Source organism: Trichosurus vulpecula, chromosome 5 (genome assembly GCF_011100635.1).
Source record: "Trichosurus vulpecula isolate mTriVul1 chromosome 5, mTriVul1.pri, whole genome shotgun sequence".
NCBI classification, from domain to species: domain Eukaryota; kingdom Metazoa; phylum Chordata; class Mammalia; order Diprotodontia; family Phalangeridae; genus Trichosurus; species Trichosurus vulpecula.
The window spans coordinates 128,192,861-128,211,764 of NC_050577.1; the positions used below are offsets into that span (position 1 = coordinate 128,192,861).

The 18,904-nt window shown below is 36.0% G+C and overlaps 1 protein-coding gene across 2 annotated transcripts in view; it reads left to right on the top strand.

The window, feature by feature from the left end:
• The window catches only part of FAM3C (FAM3 metabolism regulating signaling molecule C), a 62,814-nt gene extending 50,553 nt beyond the window's left edge, over positions 1–12,261 (top strand). For both annotated transcript variants that reach the window (XM_036761183.1, XM_036761182.1), the window contains exons 9-10: positions 8,860–8,986; positions 9,902–12,261. In XM_036761183.1, the coding sequence (XP_036617078.1) occupies positions 8,860–8,986; positions 9,902–9,991 (217 nt within the window). In that variant the 3' untranslated portion in view covers positions 9,992–12,261. The remainder of the gene's footprint in view (positions 1–8,859; positions 8,987–9,901) is intronic.
• Positions 12,262–18,904: the final 6,643 nt, after the last annotated feature.

Here is an 18,904-nt window from a genome sequence, read left to right on the forward strand (position 1 = left end):
CAATAGTATTTTGTTATGTTCATATACCACCATTTATTTAGTCATTCCCCTGTTGATTGACATTCTCTTAATTTCCAGTTCTTTGCCACTACAAAAATAGCTGCTATAAGTATTTTTATACATACATATCCTTGTCTTCTTTCTTCATTCTCTTTGGGACTATAGTAGTGATGTCTCTGGGTCAAAAATATGCACAAAGATTTGTAGTAATTTTGGTTTTAATTCCAAAGTCCTTTCCAGAATGGCTAGACCAGTTTGCAGCTTCACCTTTTACTTTTTGAAATAAAAATCAGATACATAAGAAACAGTGGAAAAAGCAAAGAGCTTGCTAAAATATTCATCTAAAATTTTAAGTTTCAAAGTGTTTCTCTTAGTACAATAAATAGCTAGGCTAAATTAATTAATTCTCTCAAAGCAAAATTTTAATTTATATAAATTTAAAGGACAGAAACCAAATACAGCTATGATTCAGGCATTTCTTGGTTAAGCTTACCTGGACTATCCCCATAATATGAAAACATATACATACGTAGTTTGCATGAATCAAGCCAAAATTTGTACATGTTTTTGATTTGTATCTCTAACAAAACCTAAAGGTATAAAGTGACTTCAAAAAATTAATTTATTTTTTGGTTGACAGCTTCATATAGGCAGCTTTTATATGGAAATTATTTGACTTTTTGGGTGCATTTTATTTTGTGGAATTAACATGTGCTACCATTTTATAGCATGGGAACAGGTTCAATCTTTTGTGGGACGTTTATTTTCTCCTTAGGTACTGTTGTGGCCCAGTACATTGAAACTAGAAAAATTTGAGTTAACTTACCTTCGACTTCATTTTGGTGTATTTGTGAACAGAGGAGCTATAGAGCAGACCTGGGATGGTTTCAGCTAATTTTACCCCTACTTAGATTGATTTGGGGCCCAGTTATGGACCCTTTAGAGTGAGAGAGTATAAAATAGTGTTATGACTTTGGCTGATATCCCAGGAAACCTCCTTGCTGACTGCTTTTAATTTCCATGTGACTGGCTTTTTACTTATATTTTTCTGAGCTGCTTTTTTTTTTTAATTAATGAATTTGTTTTTAGTTTTCAACATTCACTTCCATAAGATTTGAGTTCTAAATTTTCTCCTCTTTCACCAAGATGGTATGCAATCTGATACAGGCTCTACATATACATTCATATTAAACATTTTCACATTAATCATGTTGTAAAAAGAAGAACTAGAACCAATGAGAGGAACCATGAGAAAGAAGAAACAAAAAAAGAGCAAAATATTATGCCTCGATCTACATTCGGACTCCCTATTTCTTTTTTTTTTTTTAATTTAGTTTTCAGCATTGATTTTCACGAGAGTTTGAATTACAAATTTTCTCCCCATTTCTACCTTCCCCCCCACTCCAAGATGGCGTATATTCTGGTAGCCCTGTTCCCCCAGTCAGCCCTCCTTTCTGACACCCCACTCCCCTCCCAACCCCTTTTCCCTTCCTTTCTTGTAGGGCAAGATAAATTTCTACGCCCCATTGCCTGTGTATCTTATTTTCTAGTTGCATGCAAAAACCTTTTTTTTTTGTTTTTGAACATCAGTTTTTAAAACTTTGAGTTCCAAATTCTCTCCCCTCTTCCCTTCCCACCCACCCTCCCTAAGAAGTCAAGCAATTCAACATAGGCCACATGCGTATCATTATGTATAACCCTTCCACAATACTCATGTTGTGAAAGACTAACTATATTTTGCTCCTTCCTAACCTATCCCCCTTTATTGAATTTTCTCCCTTGGCCCTGTCCCCTTTCCAAAGTGTTTGTTTTTGATTACCTCCACCCCCATCTGCCCTCCCTTCTATCATCCCCCCTTTTTTATCTTCTTCCTCCTTTTTTCCTGTGGGGTAAGATACCCAAATGAGTATGTATGGTATTTCCTCCTCAGGTCAAATTTGATGAGAGCAAGATTCACTCATTCCCCCTGACCTGCCTTCTCTTCCTACAGAACTACTTTTTATTGCCATTTTTATGCAAGATGATTTACCCCATTCCATCTGTCCCTATCTCCCTCTCTCAATATATTCCTCTCTCATCCCTTAATTTGATTTTATTTCTTTTAGATATCTTCCCTTCATCTTCAACTCACCCTGTGTCCGCTCTCCTCTCTCTCTCTCTCTCTCTCTCTCTCTCTCTCTCTCTCTCTCTCTACCCCTCACTCTCTCTCCCCCTCTCCCTCCGCAGTGTGTGTGTGTGTGTGTGTGTATATATATGTGTGTGTGTGTGTGTGTGTGTGTATATATATACACCTATATATTTATGCATATTCCCTTCAGCTACCCTAATACTGAGGTCTCATGAATCATACACATCATCTTTCCATGTAGGAGTGTAAACAAAACAGTTCAACTTTAGTAAGTCCCTTGCAATTTCTTTTTCTTGTTCTTTTTCTTGATTACCTTTTCATGCTTCTCTTGATTCTTGTGTTGAAAGTGAGATTTTCTGTTCAGCTCTGGTCTTTTCACTGAGAAAGCTTGAAAGTCCTCTATTTTATTAAAAATCCATATTTTGCCTTGGAGCATGATACTCAGTTTTGCTGCTTGGTTTTAATTTAATTTAATTAATTAATTTAATTTAATTTAATTCTTGGTTTTAATCCTAGCTCCATTGACCTCCGGAATATCATATTCCAGGCCCTTCAATCTCTTAACGTAGAAGCTGCCAAATCTTTGGTTATTCTGATTGTGTTTCCTCAATACTCGAATTGTTTCTTTCTGGCTGCTTGCAGTATTTTCTCCTTCATCTGGGAGCTCTGGAATTTGGCGACAATATTCCTAGGAGATTTCTTTTTGGGATCTATTTGAGGAGGCGATCGATGGATTCTTTCAATTTCTATTTTGCCCTGTGGCTCTAGAATATCAGGGCAGTTCTCCTTGATAATTTCTTGAGAGATGATATCTAGGCTCTTTTTTTTGACCATGGCTTTCAGGTAGACCAATAATTTTTAAATTATCTCTCGTGGATCTATTTTCCAGGTCAGTGGTTTTTCCAATGAGATATTTGACATTGTCTTTCATTTTTTCATTCCTTTGGTTCTGTTTTATAATATCTTGATTTCTCATCAAGTCACTAGCTTCCACTTGCTCCAATCTAATTTTTAAGGTAGTATTTTCTTCAGTGGTCTTTTGGACCTCCTTTTCCATTTGGCTAATTCTGCCTTTCAAGGCATTCTTCTCCTCATTGGCTTTTTGGAGCTCTTTTGACATTTGAGTTAGTCTGTTTTTTAAGGTGTTGTTTTCTTCAGTATATTTTTCAGCATTTTTTGGGGTCTCCTTTAGCAAGTCATTGACTTGTTTTTCATGGTTTTCTCGCATCCGTCTCATTTCTCTTCCCAATTTTTCCTCTACTTCTCTAACTTGCTTTTCCAAATCCTTTTTGAACTCTTCCATTGCTTGAGACCAGTTCTTGTTTTTCTTGGAGGCTTTTGTTGTAGGCTCTTTGACTTTGTTGACTTCTTCTGTCTGTATGTTTTGGTCTTCTTTGTCACCAAAGAAAGATTCCAGAGTCTGAAACTGAATCTGGGCATGTTTTCGCTGCCTGGCCATATTCCTGGCCAACTAACTTGCCCCATGAGTTTTTCAGCGGGGTATGACTGCTTGTAGAGTTAAGAGAACTATGTTCCAAGCCTGGGGGGATGCACCAGCTCTGCCACACCAGCACTCCTCCTTCCCCAAGAGCCCCCAACCCGGACTGGACTTACATCTTCAGCAGGCTCTTCACTTCTGCTTTGATCTGCCACTTAATTCCTCCCACCAGGTGGGCCTGGGGCCGGAAGCAACTGCAGCTGTAGTTCTGTAGCTGCCCCACCTCCTCTGCCCCCCGGGCAGTGGCCAAACCACGAACTCCTTTTTAAACTCTGTCCCCAGCAGCTTTTCCCACTAACCTTCTCTGTTGTCTTTGGTGTTTGTGGGTTGAGAAGTCTGGTAACTGCTGCAGCTCACTGATTCAGGGTGCTAAGGCCTACTCTGCCCAGCTCCTGGTCTGGTTGGTCCACACCACCCATGCTGGGCTCTGCTCCGCTTTGCTCCGCTCCCAGCTCCATGCGGGATAGACCGCACCCAGAGACCATCCAGGTTGTCCTGAGCTGGAGCCCTGCTTCCCTCTGCTGTTTTGTGGGTTCTGCAGTTCTAGAATTGGTTCAGAGCCATTTTTTTATAGGTTTTTGGAGGGGCTCGGTGGGCAGCTCACGCTAGTCCCTGCTTTCCAGCTGCCATCTTGGCTCCGCCCCCCGCCCCGGACTCCCTATTTCTTTTTGTGGATGTGGATAGCATTTTCTGTGATGGGTCTTTTGGAGTTGTCTTAGATCCTTGCATTGCTGGGAAGAGCTAAGTCTGTCAAAGTTAGTCATCACACAGTGTTGCTTTAACTATGTATGATGTCCTCCTCACTTCATTCAGCATCAGTTCATGTAAGTCTTTCCAGGTTTCTCTGAAATCTACCTGCTGATCATTTCTTATAGCACAATAGTATTCCATTACATTCATACACCACAACTTGTTCAGCCATTCCCCAGTTGATGGGCATTCCCTTGATTTCCAATTCTTGACCACCACAAAAAGAGCTGCTACAAATGTTTTTGTGCACTGGGTCCTTTTCCCATTTGTGTGATCTCTTTGGGATACAGCCCTAGAAGTGGTATTGCTGGGTCAAAGGGTCTGCACATTTTTATAGACTTTTGGGCAGAGTTCCAAATGGTTCTCCAGAATGACTGAATCAGTTCACAACTCCACTAACAATGCATTAGTGGTCCAGTTTTCCCACATCTTCTCCATCTTCCTGTTTTGTCATGTTAGCCAATCTGATAGGTGTGATGTAGTACCTCAGAGTTATTTTGATTTGCATTTCTCTAATCAATAGTGATTTAGCTGCTTTTTGTTTTCTCAAGGAAATTTTTTCATCTAATTTTTTTAATTAACAAAAATCTTTTCTCTCCTTCCTCCCTTTGGGCCTACTTAACGGAACATAGATTAACATCTTCCACTTCAATAGGCTCATACAAAAATAAGAATTTTAAAATAGCAGCATAAATTCAAACTAGTTTTACCATAAAAATGTAAAAGGTTGTTACACAAAAATGAGTGAAATACAAACACCTATAAGAATGACATACTTATTAATTATTTTCAGCGCTTAATAATCATTGTTGTCAGAAACAACATGACAGAGGACTGACAACATCAGGAAGACTTGGGTTCACATCTTGTCTCTTATGATGCTTGGCAAATCACTTAATTTATTAATGCCCCACTTAGCTATCTTAACTACAAGTTGAAGGAAATTGTTTCAGTGACATCGCAGGTTTAAATTATAAAATAATTATAAATTAATATATAAATATATATAATAAATTATAAAATAATAATCATTGCCTGATATAGTTGTTGCCTTCTTACATCCTTGGTCTTTCCTTAATCAAAAACTCTCTGCATGGTACAAGTGGGTCATTTCGAACTTCATGGAAATATTGTGTCAGAAGCCTTTACAACTGGCTTTTAGGATTTTAGATTTTGTCCACAAATTCTCTATACTGTGGCAAGGTAGATTATCACATCACAGTATTATAAAACATTATATATTAAATGTATTGAAGTCCCATGATGCTCTTTTTTTCTTCCCCAATCAGTGGTTTCCCCTATATTCAGCTTTTTAGTTGTTCTAATTTCTCCTATTCAGAAGCCACTGGATTATTTGCCAATTAATTCGTACCAAAAATTCCTAGCAGCGTCATAGGGAAAGCAGAGTTATATCCTGTGAAGTTTCTGTAAAAGAGAATCAAAGAAAAATCTCAACTTACTTTTTGTCTAATAGTTTGCCACATGGTTAAACTTTTGTATGAATGTTTTTTTCAGCAGAGAATGATTGCTTCCTGCAAGTATTCGTTGTTGGAGGGTTTTTTATGTGGCTATCTGTTAACTTAGATATTGTTTTCATTTATGTATTTTATATATATGTGTATATGTGTATGTGTGTGTTTGTGTGTATGTAGTTTTGAATTGAAGTTAGCTTTAATACTAATTGCCAGCTAGTAAGTATCAGAGGCTAGAATTGAACTTGGTTCCTCCAGGGCCAGTGTTTTATCCACAGCACCAGCTAGCTGGCCCTCCACCGTTAATGACTGTAAAAATGCTTACGATATTTTAGTATTCGATATAATTAATTTTTTGTTTCTTTCATTGTTCTACTCTTTCTCTAAAACTTACTCATAAAATCTTCCTGGGAGGATTGTAGGAAGATGGAGTAGTAGGTCAGAAAATTCCAAGCTCTCCAGATTTCCCCCACAAATGAGGTGCCTCTGAGCAAACATAGAGTGGAAAAAATAAGAGTAGGAGCAGAAAATGGTCCTCCTGGGACATTGGAGAAAATCTGAAGAAAAATTCCAGGAAAGTTTTGGACCCTGTGAAGATAAACACCTCCAGGGAAGTTCTGCTTAAATAACAAGTGGCAAGCCCTGGGGTTAGCTGGGTTGGGAGGATGCCTCATCCCCAGCCACAGGAGCTTTTACCCATGGGACAGTGAGGGGAGTTGGGCTTCTGAACCGGGGAAGATAGCAAGAACCTCTGCAAACAAGGAATACTAGACTCAGCTGTGCTGTGGAGATGTGGCAAGGGCAAGAAGGAACCAGCACTCACCCAATGAGTGCAAAAGCAGTGGGATGGAGTTTGCTGCTGGTGGTGGGCACTTACAGAAGGCTGGAGGTCTTGGTTTGGTTTCAGGCCAGAGGGGAGAACTGAAGGACTATCTGAAGCCAGAGGCACCATCCCCCATACCCCAGGACTAGAGGTGATTACCAAAACTAAGCTGCTACAAATTTAAAAAAAAAATGGGCAAAGGAGAAAGAATCCAACCATAGAGTTACTATGGGAATAGAGAAGACCCGGCTTGTCTTCAGAGGAGGATACTGAAGCAAGGAAACCCTCTTCTACCCCAGAGAGTAAGGTCAAATGGTCACCTGTCCAAAATCATTGAAAAACTTAAAAAAAAAAAGAGACTTTAAAAATCAAATGAGAAAGATTGAGGAAAAAGTAAAAATAAATCCAAGAAAAAAAAAAGATTACGAAAAGAAAGTCAACTAATTAGAAAAGATCTAGAATCTTAAGGAAGGAAACAACTCCTTGAAAATTAGAATTGGGCAAGGGGAAGCTGGCAGAGTTACATGAGAACAAGAAATAACAAAATATGAAGAATGAAAAAATAGAAGAGAATATGAAACATCTCATAAGAAAAATAATTGGGGAGCAGATCAAGAAGAGAAAACATAAAAATAATTGAACTACCTGAAAGCTATGATCAAAAAAAGAGTCTTGATATAATAACACAGGAAATAATTAAAGAAAATTGTCCCAAAGCATTAGGACAAGAGGGGAAAGTAGAACTAGGAAAAATCCAACCACCACCTGAAAGAGAGAGATCCTACAAGGAAAATAAACAGTATATCATAGTCAAATTCTGAAACTCCCAACTCAAGGATAAAATATTACAAGCAACAAGAAAACAATTTAAATATGGTGGTACCACAATTATAATCACACAGGACCTAGCAGTGGCAACACTAAAAGACCACAAGTCTTGGAATACTATATATCAAAGAGCAAAAGAACTGGCGTTCCTGCCGAAAATATATCCAGCAAAGCTAAGCATAATTCTGAATGGAAAAAAAGAACATTTAATGAAATGTCAAACTTTTAGGATTTTGTTAAAAAACAAAAACCAAAACTTGAACTTAATAGAAGATTTGACATACAAGAGCTAATTGAAATATAAGGTACATACAAAGACTAGTTACAGGGGACTCTATAAGGACAGAATGTTTACCTTTTATGTATGTAAACTGGAAAATGTGTATCTAAGATTGTCATTAGTAATTGGGTAGTTCTTAAGAAAGTTTGGGGTAGACCTGAGTATGATATGATTTTAAAAAGCAAAACCTTTTAGGAACAGCTAAAAAGAGTAATTATCTTATACAAACGAGGTTTGAGAGGAAGAGCCAGCACAGGAATTAAATGGGGGAGGAGGGCTGGTAGTTCTGGAAACCTACTTTCGTTGGGAATGGACGGGTTCAAGAGGAAATAATACATATATATGAGTATAAAAGTCTTCTAAATCCAGAAAGAAATAAAACACTAAGGGAGATAGGGGGAGGGGAGAGGATAAAGGAGAGATTTTTAGAGGGGAGAGTGATGGAACAGATCAAAGGGTCATATAAAAAGTGGATTTAGATTAAGGATAAGGGAAGGATCCTTGGAAGGGGAAGTGCATTAAATAATAGGAGGGCAAGGTAGCATGTAGAAGTAGAAGAAGAATCAGGAGGGATAGGAAATGAGATGCACACAAACATAAAAACAAAGATCAGAGGTAGAATTTGTTAGGGAAAGTATTTGTCTATATATGTATGTATACACACACACATGTATGTGTATCTATAAATATATCAGTGTTTAATTGTAGCCTTTGGAGGTGGAGGGTGGAGAAGAAAGTAAAAAGTACATAGCAGAGAACAAAAGAAAACTTACAAGGAAACAAAAGATGGACAGCTCTCAACACAACTTGTAGTATTTATCATATAGGCTCTCTTGAGATGGAAATTTATTGTACGTTTTGAATCCTCTCTTACATTCAGCTGTGCACATGACTGCTTTTTTTCTTATTTTGTATTTAAGTTTATAATGTTTCTTTTTCCTATTGTGTATTTAAGTTTAGTATTTAAGTCTAAAATTGAAAAATAAGCAAAAAAAATCTTCTAGGTGAAGTAGTATTCTTATATTTAATGCAGTTTATACAAGGCGTTTTCATATTATGTTCATTTATTCCATCTCAAAGACTCACAAATGAGGCAAGATTACTGATTGCTGCCATGGGAAGTACAGCTATCATCAACCTTGATTTTAGAGACAACTGGGTCTTCTGTGGTGGAAAAGGTATCAAGACAAAAAGCCCCTTTGAACAGGTGAGTCTCTTGACTTTTTCCATGCTATATTTTGGTGAATAAAATTCAAAATGCCTGGCATTCTACAAAAATATAATTAATCTTGTCCTAGTTATGCTCAGTCTCAGTTAAATGGGTAGACATCAGATGTGGTCATTTACCCTGTATGAGCACTGTGCTTATTAATCCATTGTTTGAAAGTACCACAGTAATCTCTAGCTTTTAAAAATCGCAAATTTTCAAAACCCCCAAACTTACATGAAACTTTTTTTTTATAAATGCAAGAACACTATTAGGTCAATAATTCATTTTTAGCAATACAATTACAGAGTATCACAATGCTGGTTACAAACATACTCAGTATGGTTTGATAGTTACAAATAATTTTGGGCACTACAAGTCTGTGCGAAGTATGATACGAAAGGTCATTCTTGACACAACAGAGAATTTTCATATACTTTCAATACATTAGAACTATGAGTATAAATAATGGTAACTTAAGAATACTTCCTCATCTTGATCTTTGGGGTGGTGAGTAGTTAACATTACAAATACTGGAACATTTAATCTGGGAAATAGTTATAATTTCACATATTTTATATTACATCCAAATTTATTTTAATTTGAGAGCTTTATATTAGAGCTACTTGAACTTGATTTTGAATTATAGCGAAAGTATGTAATATGTTTATAACTCAGTAAATATCATGTACATACCATGTGCAAAGCATACTTCTGCCTGCTATTGTAATGCAGTCCTTGTTCTTAGCACTTAATTAAGTGGAATTAATAAATATCATTTTCTTGGTCATGCCCTCTTAACTATAACAAACATATTAGCACCTGTGCCAAAAACAAATTAAGCTTGTAGATCAACTTGATGTGTTTTTGTTACAATGGTGGGTTTGTGGTGGTTGTTTTTTTCCTTTTTTGCAGCACATAAAGAACAACAAGGATACAAACAAATATGAAGGATGGCCAGAAGTTGTAGAAATGGAAGGATGTATCCCCCAAAAGCAAGACTGAAGAATATGAAGACTATTAGAGAAAATTATCTTTATGCTATTGATGGGAGTGCTATGAAGGAGATACTACTATGTATATATTTTGAGAGTATACGTCCATCTTGTCAGTTATGCATGAGTATCAACTCTTCCAAAATCAGGATTATTTATTGCTAACCTAAAGAATAAACTTTGTAAATAGGCCCACCGTAATGAAACTTTTCTAAGCTATTGTCTCTCTAAAAAGCACAGTATTTAGATTGCGTTATGATAAACAGCATCTTTATGATTTAGAAATGTCTTTTTAAGCACAGATTGTGAAGAAATTACGAAGACTGTTATACTATTGTTTTCTAGATACAGTTACTATAAGAATGTGGCCATTGTGAAAAATAAAAGTTTTGTTGGGGTGGGTGGGGGAGCTAAAATTTTTTTTTAATATACTGCCCTTTTGAAGGCAGTAATCAGTCTTTAATAAAGAAGTATTTGACTAGTTGTATATATGCTGGAATTTTGCTTTGCTGTCTAATACCCAATACCCTTCCTACTCTACCTCACTTCTTTCCCTACCGAATTTCCGCATCTTCCCACCTCCCACAGAGACTTCTGGCCAATAAATTTTTAAAATATAGAATTAAAATGTTTGATATAGAAATTTAGATCAGGTCTGCAAAAAAAGCACAAAAATCTTTTTTGTATAAAAAAGTGATCAAAGAAATGTATAAATGTATATGATTTGAAATGTAGCGTGAAATAATTTGTATTTATGATGCAAGGAAGTTAACTTTGTAGTAGCCATTTAAAGAATGACCCTGATATAGTTTAGCAGTGTGGTCATAGAAATAAACAGATTTTTAAAATTATTATTTTTGTATATATTTCTCTGATCATCATTCACTCTTATTTAATGAAATTCTGCATTTTTAATAGTATTCTGAATGCTCATATCTGCAAAAATGAAATGCCCTCCCTGATTTGTCAGTTTTGATTTCTTTTAGTAAAATGGTCAGTGAAAGAGTGGGTGCGTTGAGAGCTTTCCAGAAAAAACACATATGCCAGGGAAGGTTCTGTGCATTCAGTCATTTATGCACCTCTGCAGTCAGTAGTACTTTGTCTAAAGCTGTTAAGACATTTGACAGGGCTAATGCATTTTCAGAACTTTAAGTGTATAGCTCTAAATACACAATAATACTCTAGTTTTTGCAGAAATATTTAAATTAGGCCAAATGAAGATAATTTTATATTCAGTTTTACGTAGAAATATAAGAGAAATCCAAGTTTTTGTTTAACATCTTCATCTGTTCACTGAGTTTGAGTTTTTTTAATTGACATCAGCTACAGGCTACATATGTGGTGTGAATGGCATAGTCTTGGAGTTAATCATTAGCACAAGTTAATGTTTTACATGGTACATGTAGTGCAGAAACAACACTTGAAAAATTATCAGACTTTTAATAATTTGTACTGATAAACTAGATTTTGTAATTTACTTTGTACTTCAAAAATCTTCCTCAGAAACAGCAGTAAATCAAAATGGAAACTCTAAATTTTTATTGAAAGTTAAATAGCTTGTACCTAAGCTGGATATAAAACAAGAGAAAAATGCACCTTATGCTTTTACACAATTAAAATAACTAGTTTTGGATAGTTAAAACCACCTGCATACACATACACACGCACACGCACGCAAAACCACCTGCGCACACGCACACATACACCAGTTCCCTCACTTCTGTAAATTGAAAGTACAGTGGCAAATTTTCCAGCATCAGGGATTCTAAAGCATCAAATTTCTTTCAGATAATGATTATTAAATACTCTTGGTTTTCTAGTATGGACATTTCTTGTATTGTCTGATAAACTTGTTAGAATTGCAGATGTAATATTTGCCAGATATTTACTGGAATATTTATCTTGCAGGTTTTAAGTCATACCTGTGTATCTATGCCATTATCCTATGGATTTTTGCCTTAGCATTGTATATAAAAATTTAGAAATTCAAACAACGATGTGATATTACTTTTGATGTAAAGGCTATGAAATAGTAGCTTTGAAAATATGAAGTTAAAAAGGAAAAAATAAGGAGTTAGTTTGTAACTTGCTGAGGTTTTTTTGGTGTGAATATACTCTGTGATTTGTGCCAACTCTGAACTTTGGAAGCAATAATTTTACCACTACCTTCATTCTCAGGTTTTTTTTATTTTAATCATCTCATTGTAAGTGAAGTTATGTTTATTTAGTTTTAATGCGGTTTGAATTTTCTTTATTAAAGCCACAAGTTAAGCATCTGTACTATGGTATCTTAAATGGTGTTTAATGTTTTATAAATATTTGTTTTTTACTTGCAATCACACTTACACCACATTATGCTAATTTAGCAAAAGACACAGGCAAAATAAAGAAATAAAGGACAGTTGGGAAATTTGACCCTTAAATTCTTAAACCCACTATTTAATTGAGAGTCATCTTTCTAACCATTTTCATCACAGTGATTTCTGTTCATAAGTAGTCACGTATTTGTTGTGTTTGTGCCAGATGTAATTTACGAATAACTTATGCTTTAAGGATTTTCAACACTTAACCAAAAAGGTTGAAACTGAAAATATATAGTAAATAGCATTATGCAGTTAACAACAGTTTTAAAAGAAGAAATTTCCAATGAGTATGGCAATGAGGAATTTTAGGCTTGAGAGAGTGTTAGGCATGGAGGATAGAAAAAATGTATTCTTGAGGGCAAAAAATGTTACCTTTTTTTTGCACTTAAAGTTTTATTCAAGAATACATATACATCAGTTTTAACAGAAGGGACAAGGAAGAGACAGATATGAAATGACTTGACGTTTTTGAAAGTCTGAGTTGCTGAGCTTTTTGTCCTTGTGTTGTTTTCTTGCCTATATGGTTTGTCATTTATCACACCACTACTGGGACTCATGGGTTGGTTTGTTAATCCAGTGTGAAAAAATTCCACTTGGTCAGAAATGTAGGGGTAGAAAGAACCTCAGACTAACCTCATTTTGCAGATGAAGATGAGGCCCGGGAAGGCAGGTTAAGTGGTCTGCCCATGGATTTGAACCCAAGTCCACTAATTCCAGAATCAGTACTTTTCCAACTCCAGTATAGATAGATAAACCTAATTCCCTCTAACCATGAAATTTGAGATGTGCAAATTTGAGAACAGAATTTGGAAAATTGATGCCTTTACTCTGAAACCTACTGATATTTTAGAATATTTTCATCTGAAATACCATTTTCAATCAGATGGAGTTAATTTAATAATAATGTGTTATTGAAATTGCAATAGAAATGAAATTTGTATTTCAGCTTATAAAGTTATTTCCCCTTCCACCCCCCCCCCCCCAAGTCATGGCAGTGAAGATTTGTGCATGTTTTTCTTATTTTTCCTATGGAAATCTTACTTTTCTGTCTTCCTCTCTTCCCCCCAAATAGAATAAATGATGGGTGGGTTGGTACTGATGCAGTAAAGTTAAGGAGAATGAAAGATGACAGTGGTGACCACGTAAAATTAATCGTATTCTATTTCCTGTTACCTAAAAGGGGGTACGGGATGTTCGTATTGTTTAATGCCTTAGTAACGAACCAGAATTTTATCAGTGTCAGATAAGTGTTCAGTTTTTCATCCTACTAGAAAAGAAAAATCAGATCCTTTCTAACATAAAAAAATTACTCTTCTCTCCCTCACTTCTGTTTCTTGCCTTTGGTCTGAAAGTAACAAAAATGATTTCAGCTATACCTGTACTGTGCTAAGTAACTGTAACTAAGCTAACATCATAGTGCTATATCTGTGATTACTGACTACTTAACATCATCTGAGGGCAGCTAGGTTGGGCAGTGGATAGAGCTCTAGGCTTGGAATCAGGAAGACTCATCTTGAGTTCAAATATGGCCTTAGACACTACCTATATATGACCTTGGGCAAGTCACTTAACCCTATTTGCCTCAGTTTCCTTCTCTGTAAGATAAGCTGGAGAAGGAAATGGCAAACCATTCCAGTATCTTTGCCAAGAAAACCCCAAATGGGGTCACCAAGTCAGACTCAACTGAACAATAAATAGCATAGCAATTGATTGCCAGTTTTGCCGTCTCCTGACTAGTTAGAAGTCAGTCGGTAACTCTCTTAGCTGATGCAAATTTAGAAGAGTTGGCTACCTAGGAGTCCTAAAATCCTTAAGAGGTTATAACTACTCATAACAGGCTTTCTAAGATTTAGGACCACTACAGTCAACATCGTTTTTGTTTGTTTTTTAGATTATTTTTAGTTTTTGACATTCATTTCCACAAGATTTTGAGTTACAAATTTTCTCCCCATCTCTCCCCTCCCCCTCACCCCAAGATGGCATACATTCTGATTACCTCTTTCCCCAGTCCGCCTTCCCTTCTATCACCTCTCTCCCCTCTTATCCCCTTCCCCCTTTCTTGTAGGGCAAGATAGATTTCTATACTTCATTGCCTGTATATCTTATTTCCCAGTTGCATGCAAAAACATTTTTTAACATTTGCTTTTAAAACTTTTGAGTTCCAGATTCTCTCCCTTCTTCCCTCCCCACCCACCTTCATTGAGAAGGCAAGAAATTCAATATAGGTTATACATGTGTTGTTATGTAAAACACTTCCATAATAGTCATATTATGAAAGACTAACCATATTTCCCGCCATCCTATGTGGCCCCCCACCCCGTTAATTCTATTTTCTCCTTTGAACTTGTCCCTTTACAAAAGGGTTTGCTTCGGACTACCTCCTCCCCCAATCTGCCCTCCCTTCTATCATTCTCCCCCTCTCAAATCAACGTTGTTTTGCCAGGGAAGAAATGTAAGTTACGTAAATAACATTTCCCTTAAATGGAGAAGGCAGAGATGTGCTGGAGATAAAGATTAAATATAGTAAGGTTTGCTGAGACCAAGCCCACCCTTTTTTGGACCTTGAGGAGCAGTTAACATCCATGTGTGATTTTGCAGCTGTTGAATACTACTAAATGCTGTATGTGATAGAAAATGTAAAAGGAAAGCCTTTTTTTGCTCCCTTTGATTTGTAAATATGATCCTCTTTTACTAGGATGATAATCATCCCATAAATGGACATGGTGGCAATTCAGCAATATGAAATAGAGCAGAGGGACGTTGCCTTCCACCAGTCTTACCTGTGCTTTCTCTGGTGTGAGAGTCACAATTGTGAATTATTCACTGCATTGCCACAGTGTGATAGGAGAGGCCACTAGGTGGTGAAGTGACTGGAGGCAGCCTCAGAGTCCCTGAGGATGTTTAACTTCTTATTGTCATAGGCAAATATTTTAGATTGTAAGTTGCAGAACAATTCCCAGTCTTCCTTATTAGAAGAGAATCTCCTCACCAGGAGTTCCTTATGATAATGAAATCATAGGTCTGGACAAAAGAAGATAACGTTAAAAAAAAAAAAAACCATGCATATCTTGACAATTCTTCAAATTCGTCTTCAGACTGTTCATGTGACTTACCCTTCACAGGTGGTACAGGTATTCTATCACAGCATGATTTTGTTTCAAGCTTTTGCTTTTCTCTAATATAGCATTTTACAGTAAACTTGGTCTTTGAAATCGCAAAATGGGAAATTTGGAGTTTTTGATTAGACATGGTATATCAACAATCCAGCTAGCAGCTTCTGCAGGGGTGTGAGATCCACCAACAACCAGCACCCAGAAAGCTGCCAACACAGGTCCTTTCAGTCTGCTTTACTTAAGGAAAGCAACGTTAAGGGGTTAATAATCTTACTTTAATCCAACATACAAATAACCTCCACCTAGATCAGGGGAAAAAGCCAGCACCATGAATTACAGATCAAATACAATTCGTAGTTTTCAACATCTGCGTGTACAGCCGGGGAGCTCATTAGAAGGGCTGGCGCAGAGTCACATGCCACTCCTGCTGTGGCTCAGAGCTCCGAGGGAGAGCGCTAACCTTTGCGCTTATATATCCTGTTCAGGGCAGGAGGGCCCTGACCTCACCCAGGCTGGGCGTGGAGAAGTTCCCCACCCCCAATATCACATTGGATACAAATCAATGGCTCCCAGTTGTCTCAGTGCTGAGAAATACAAAAACATCCCACGTTATATGCCCCATTCAAACAAAGACCAGAATCGTTAAAGGTCAACAGAAAAAAGTCCCATATTAATTACTATTACATTGTCTTTGAAATTGCAAAATGGGATATTTGGGCTTTTTGATTAGACATGGTAAATAAGATAATAGTATTAGCATTAATAAAAGGCTTTTTTTCCTACCGTCAGAGTAGCCTTTGTAGATTTCCTTCTGGAATGGTCATTTGTTGGATTGGTGTATGATCCATTATTTTAAGTAATGTAACTATTGATTTGGCCTGGTGTAGTGGATAGAAGGCTGGCCTTGGAGTCCAGGAAACCTGGGTTCAGGCCTTGCTGTTGACACCCAGTTCAGGCTAGTCTGTTGTGTAGTTGAATTATGTTTTAATTACCAGACATCTAGTAAATTTTAACGAATGGGCCTAACGGTGAAAAACTAAGGAAGATATTAAAGCCTTGAAGGACATTCATACTTTCTGGAGAAATGGTGCCATTTTCTTCACTTAATTAAATTTATCGCCATGGCAGGAGGACTATCATAAAAAGTGGTTGGATAACATCCATTTGTACCTTTGAAAATCATCATACTACCTATAAATAAATTATTTAGTGGAGGTTAGTTGTAAAGAATGACTTCTTTCCTAGATTTCCTGATTTCAATCCAGCGTGCCCAGAAAATGATTCTTCCTCTCCCAGTGTTTGCTGTAGCAATAGCACGTTATAACAGGGTCATAGGTATCTAATTCTGATAAATTTCCCTAAGATTCTTACAAGTCACATGCACTTAAAAAATTAACCATACCATTAAAAAATGAACGATGTAGTTGACTACATATTCAAAAAAGTGGCTGCCTAATATGGTTTTATATTGCTTAAATACCAGTATCAAAAAGAAATCAAGTTGTATCAAGTTTTGAAACTATTGGAAAGAAGAGATACAGGTTGGAATGTGTTCTTGCATTCACACCCAGATGAGCTGGCATTGACATTTGCCTTTCACCACCTGTATTTTATGATGTTCTCAGTTATATTAACATCTCATTGAGTGCAGATAGGAAAAATACATTGAAAGATTGTGATAAGGTGAATAAAGTCTAATGGGAAATTCAGTATTACAGTGGAAATTGCACTTACCTAATTTATCTACTTATTCATCAGAGCAGAAAAGAGTCATGGATTGTTTCTCATTATGCTAGCCAAATGCCTGTCCAGAATCAGAAAAGCACCACTTTTCAGACAGTCATTTGGCTAGTTCCTAGGTCATTTCTTAGTCGTGAAATTGGCATGACCATTGTGGTTAAACTTGAGGGGTCATAGTTAAACCTTTAACCTCTCAGTATTTGGACCTGCGACATTTTTCATGGGTTTGCTGTTTTTCACAAATCCCTGTTCTACCTTGACAAACAAAAAAAGTAAATGAAAATGAGAAAAATTTCTTTAATATATTCAATACAATGACATGGAAAATACTCTGTTCTTATCTACTTTGTGCTTAAGAAATCTATTTTTTTTAACAAGGCCATAAATATAAATGTTTTGTTATTAGTAAACTAAAAAAAAATTGAAGCACATTAAAATATTCAGCCCTGGAATTTTTTAACCATTATGTATATATAATGTATTGTGTATGTTTTTAAAATGTAGGAAAATGAACAAAATTTAAATAATGAAACCTGATCTTATATACAATACAGTAAATACAACACAATGACAGATACACAAAATTGGCCCTTGTACTGCCATTTTTAGGTTTCTTTTTCAGATTATGAAAATAGATGTTATTTTAATAGTCTCCATTTGTACAACAATTTAAAATGGTGTGTGTGTGTGAGAGAGAGAGAAAACCCCATGTTGACTATTCAGGTAATAGACTTTATCAACAATTTATAAAAAATCTGTAAGATAAAACTGCCTTTCTGGTAAGAATTAAACCACCCATATAACTGTTCAAATAACTTTCTTAGTCTACATAAGCAAACATTTCAGGATTTCTGTTATGGGGTTGTGTGAAAGCAATGATTTCAAAAATGCTCTTATTGTCTTTGAGTTCTTAAAAAGAACATGGTTTAAGCATTTCATATATTTCGCATAACTTAAATATATTTACAAAATATAAAAATTTCTTATCAAAATACTATACAAAATACTGTCTTTACATATTTAAACAGTGTCATTCCATACATTTCAAAATATTTTAACATCCAATAAACTTCTTTTCTTCACAGATTTGTAACACTTTCAGGGATTTTTTTCCTTAACAAAATCACATAGCTTAAGCACTTTTTATTAGTCTATTAATTTCTGTATCTAATGGCCAGTTATTAGGATAACATTTACTGATTTTTTTTTGGCAATCCATGTGTTTAGACTGCAAAGATATGTTAAAATTCAGACTTTTTAACTTTTTAAAAAATAGATTTCTATTTCCCTTTGATACCAGCTATATTTAATAGGCACTCTATTTTAAAAGATAGTCTATCTTTCCCTAATACTTTTGGTAATTTGTCCTTCTTCTTAAGTAGATGAAAGGGTAAATGCATTTTTGCACTTCCATGAACATATTTACAGTTTCGTTTTCCAGGCGCTCTTTGTAAAGCCTTCTTCAAAAATACTGATAGATGTGATAACATCGTTGCTTAAGTGCTCTTTGTTGCTGTAAGCAATTTTCTTTTTTAAAAAAAGTTACTATTTCTGCTTGATCAAATTCACATTAAAGCAAATTATACAAATTGCGGGTCAAGTGTCCCGTTGTCCCATCATGAACTGACATCTCCATGGACCTATTTCTCTTGGGAGATTTCTCTTTTATCGTTTTTTTTCTTGGTCCTTGTCCCCTACCCAAAAGGC